We start from the raw sequence: 3,570 nt of genomic DNA, 5'->3' as shown, positions 1-3,570 counted from the left end.
GAACTTCAGGAGGTTGGTCACCTCTCCAGCATATCCAGGTCCCTCTGGATGCCATCCCTTCCCTCCAGCACGCTGACTGCACCACACAGCTCGGTGTCAGTCAGCAAACTTGCTGAGGGTGCTCGATCCTACTGTCTGTGTCACCAACAAAGATGTTGAACAGGGTCTGCCCCAACACTGACCCCTGAGAGACACCATTCCTCACTGGTCTCCAGTTGGACATAGAGCTACTGACCGCAGCACCCTGTGTGCAGTCATCCAGCCAATTCCTTGTCCACCGGGTGTCCATCCAGCAAATTCACGTCTCTCCCATTTAGAGACATGGATGTCGTGTGGGAGGATGTTAAATGAAATTTATTTGCTCCAGAGAGCACGAACGTGGTGGGAAGGGCCGGGGGCAGCTGCTCACTTGCAGGGGGAGGACAGGCCCCGGAGGTGGTAGATCCAGGAGCCCCCAGGGCAGGAGACCACCAGCCTGCTGGTGACAGGAGCCGGGCCGCCCACGAAGGAGACGGTGATGGTGGCGGTGCTCTTGGCGCGCAGCACCTCGGGGGCCCTGACAGTGAAGCCCGGGTGCTTCACTGCATACTGGAACGCCGTGGCCTTCCGGAAGACGTTCCTGAAGGAGATGGAGGTGGTGCCGCCGGCTGGGATGAGGAAGGGGCCCTGGGCTTCAGGGGGCAGCGCAAGGCCGATGAGTGGGATGCAGTACTGCCCGCCCAATGCAGAGCTGAGCTGCAGCGTGGCCTTGGCTTCGCCCACGTGGCAGGGCTCAAAGGTCACTTCCATGGTCAGGTCCGAGCCCTCAGCACTGGCAGGTGCCGCACTGATGGATTTTGCCGTCTGGAAGTCGGCACAGTCGGTCTGTGCAGGGGAGACAAGAGACCATGGGGGGTGGGTCACAACAGCAGAGCCAGCACATCGGGAAGAACACGATGGTGCCCTGGCCCTGGCCTGTCCCACCCACACCACACTCCTGGTGAGTGCCTGCGGGGAATGGGCACGAGAAATGTGCAAACGTGCCCAGCAGGGACAACCCTGCAACCAAGCCCCAAGACGCCTGACTGCCAGACCTGGGCTGCAAGGGGGAAGCAAGCCCAGGCACCGTCTCGCCTGCAAAAGCAGCTCCAACCAGGGCAGCAGACACGGGCCCGCAAGGGAGGACAGTGCAGCTGGTGACAAGCCCACACCAGTGGGAAGACCCCTGGGCTCACATGGCCACCCTGGCTCTGCCACGCCAAGCCAGAGGCACTTGGACCCCTTGGTGGAGAGGGCTGGTGCTGGCCAGAGGAGCTGCCTCCCAGCCAGAGCCCCGGCAGCCGCGCTCACCTGTACGAGGTACTCGGTCTTCTGCTGGGCAAAATGCCGTATTTTGGTGGTGATGGTCTGACGGGAGCCCAGCGTGGTGCAGAAATACACGGGCTTCTCTGGCCTGCTCCAGGTGGCTTTCAGCTGCAGGGTGTAAAACAGAGAGCCCAAGTCGCTGCTCTGGAGCACCAGCTGCCCGCTGCTCTCACCCGTTTGCAGGGGCTGATACTCCAAGACAAGATCCGCCTGGGAGGAAGGAAGGAAAAAGCCACTGTGTCAGGCAGAGGCAGGGAACACGTGTGCCTGACAAGGGGGCAGCTGGTCCCTGCTGTGCTCAGGCAGTGCCAGAAGGCTGGGCTGCCTTCCCCACTCTGACTCCCCTCTCTTGGGCACAGCCTTGCTCCTTCTGGGGGACGGTTCACATAGGGACAGATCCCAACAGCTCACAGCCCTCCAGCACGATGCCAGAAGCTTCCCACCATAAAAAGCCCTTGTGCTCTCCCAGGGCACACACCACTTCCTGTCAATCCAGGCTGCAGACAACCCGGCCGTGCACTGAGGCTTGTCCTGCAGCCACTCACAGCTGGAAGCACCACACTAAATTAGGGGCACGTGGCACAAGGACCTGCCACGTGAGGCCCACTTGCAGTGTGTTGCAGGGGGCAGCAGGGCAGGCTCCACCAGCGCAGGATGATGCCCACTGGGGATATTCTCGCACACTGCTCCCTCTCTAGATCATCGGCAGGGAGCTGCCACCACGGAAAGAAGCCCCACATGGCTCCTTTCAGGCATCACCATTCAAGAGCATCCCTTCCAGCCAGGAGGAGGGAGAGCAGAGGGAGCCGGAGGAGCTTTGCCCCTACCTTTGACTGTGCAGGGACAGTAATGTGTTGGGGAACGCTGACGTCAGGCACTTTGCAGTTGATGTCAAACGTCACCGGGACAGGCAGAGGGTTGTCCACCTTGACGCTGGAGGACACTCTCTGCCGAACAGCGGTGCTCATTTGAACAGTGCCCATGGGTCCTGAAGCCACCACCTTGAAAGTCACCATGTGGAACAAGTACTCTCCGGTTGTCTCATTGAGGAAGGTCACCTAAATCAGACAGAAAGGGAAGGGCTGCTCATTCCACACATGAAAACAGACCTAAAAGAGCCCACTGAGCTCAGCGTCCTGCTTCCAGGAATGGCTACGAGCACCCACCGAGGAAGAGCACAAGACCACAGAAAGCACGTGTGGTATTTCATAGGACCTGTGCACGTGGAGGTATGAAGAGGCGTGTAGCTTCTCGGTGAGCCAACAGCTCCTCGAAGGGCCCTGCAGACCAGTGTCCTCACTTACCTTTGCCCTGAAGACTCCTTCTTTGTAGGAGAGGAAGGTGAGCTGGTAGTCCTTCTTCGCAGAGCTTGGCACGTCCATGTAGGAACACCCCTGCAGCACAGAACTGCTTTCCAGGTTCTCTGGTTTGAGCATGTCAATAACCACCAGGAACCTGTGGGTGAGAAGGACACAGTGAAGGTCAACAGGAAGGACTCCCCTAGGATACCCATCGAGTGGGGGTACAATACAGCCACTCTCACCCTCAGTGCCTCAGGCACAGGGTGCCAGCTCTCATTCCCCTTGGAGGAAAGCCCTCCAGGGTGGCTCTGCACAGGCAGAACGTGGGTATGGGCAGACACGGCCAAGGAGAGGGACAAGCTTTCAGGAAGGAGCTTCCAGGCACTGGAAGTTTCCTTCCTTGTGCTGCTGCAGGGATTGCTGATGGGACCAGACTTCCTGGGCTGGACTCACCTCTGTGGTCTGTGCAGCCAGTTGGACACAGGGATGAGCTCCGTGTGGCACTTCCTGCATGGAACCTGCCGGGAAATGGCCCCTGAACACCTGGGGGCTTCAGCAGTTCCTTCCAGGTGGTAGCGTAAACCTGTCCCGTCCGGCAGGGGGAAGAAGATGGAGCCCTACAGACAACGAATAGGACAAGTCGGCTCTGGAGCACCCCTGGCCAGCCCCATGCCTCAGGCTCTCACTGCAGCAACTTCCAGCACGCCCAGCTGGCAGAGCTCTGCCTGCAGCCCTGTCCCGTGCAGGAGGAGGCACCAGCATAGCACCTGCTCAGAGCTGGTTGTGAGTGGGTGTATGGCCCACAGGACATGGCACAGCTACAGGACACAGAGGCAGCATCTCTGGGCAAAGCAAGGAGACACGGGCCCTGCAGCAGAGCTGCTCTGCACATCCCAACACTCCCTTACTGGCCACACTCACCTGG

The 3,570-nt window shown here is 59.7% G+C and overlaps 1 protein-coding gene across 1 annotated transcript; it reads right to left on the bottom strand.

The window, feature by feature from the left end:
- Positions 1-405: 405 nt before the first annotated feature.
- On the bottom strand, positions 406-3,218 carry LOC117435986 (hydrocephalus-inducing protein-like). The gene is made up of 6 exons (XM_034061318.1): positions 3,099-3,218; positions 2,649-2,799; positions 2,172-2,402; positions 1,330-1,554; positions 713-864; positions 406-619 (listed from the first exon to the last, which is right to left on the bottom strand). Exons 2-6 carry the CDS (start codon positions 2,778-2,780, stop codon positions 406-408), a joined length of 954 nt encoding a protein of 317 aa, XP_033917209.1. The 5' UTR covers positions 2,781-2,799; positions 3,099-3,218.
- Positions 3,219-3,570: the final 352 nt, after the last annotated feature.

The sequence above is a fragment of the Melopsittacus undulatus genome, chromosome 4 (genome assembly GCF_012275295.1).
Source record: "Melopsittacus undulatus isolate bMelUnd1 chromosome 4, bMelUnd1.mat.Z, whole genome shotgun sequence".
In the NCBI taxonomy this organism is placed as follows: domain Eukaryota; kingdom Metazoa; phylum Chordata; class Aves; order Psittaciformes; family Psittaculidae; genus Melopsittacus; species Melopsittacus undulatus.
The sequence above is the reverse complement of the archived record's forward strand: the minus strand, read 5'-3'. Positions and strand labels throughout refer to the sequence as shown.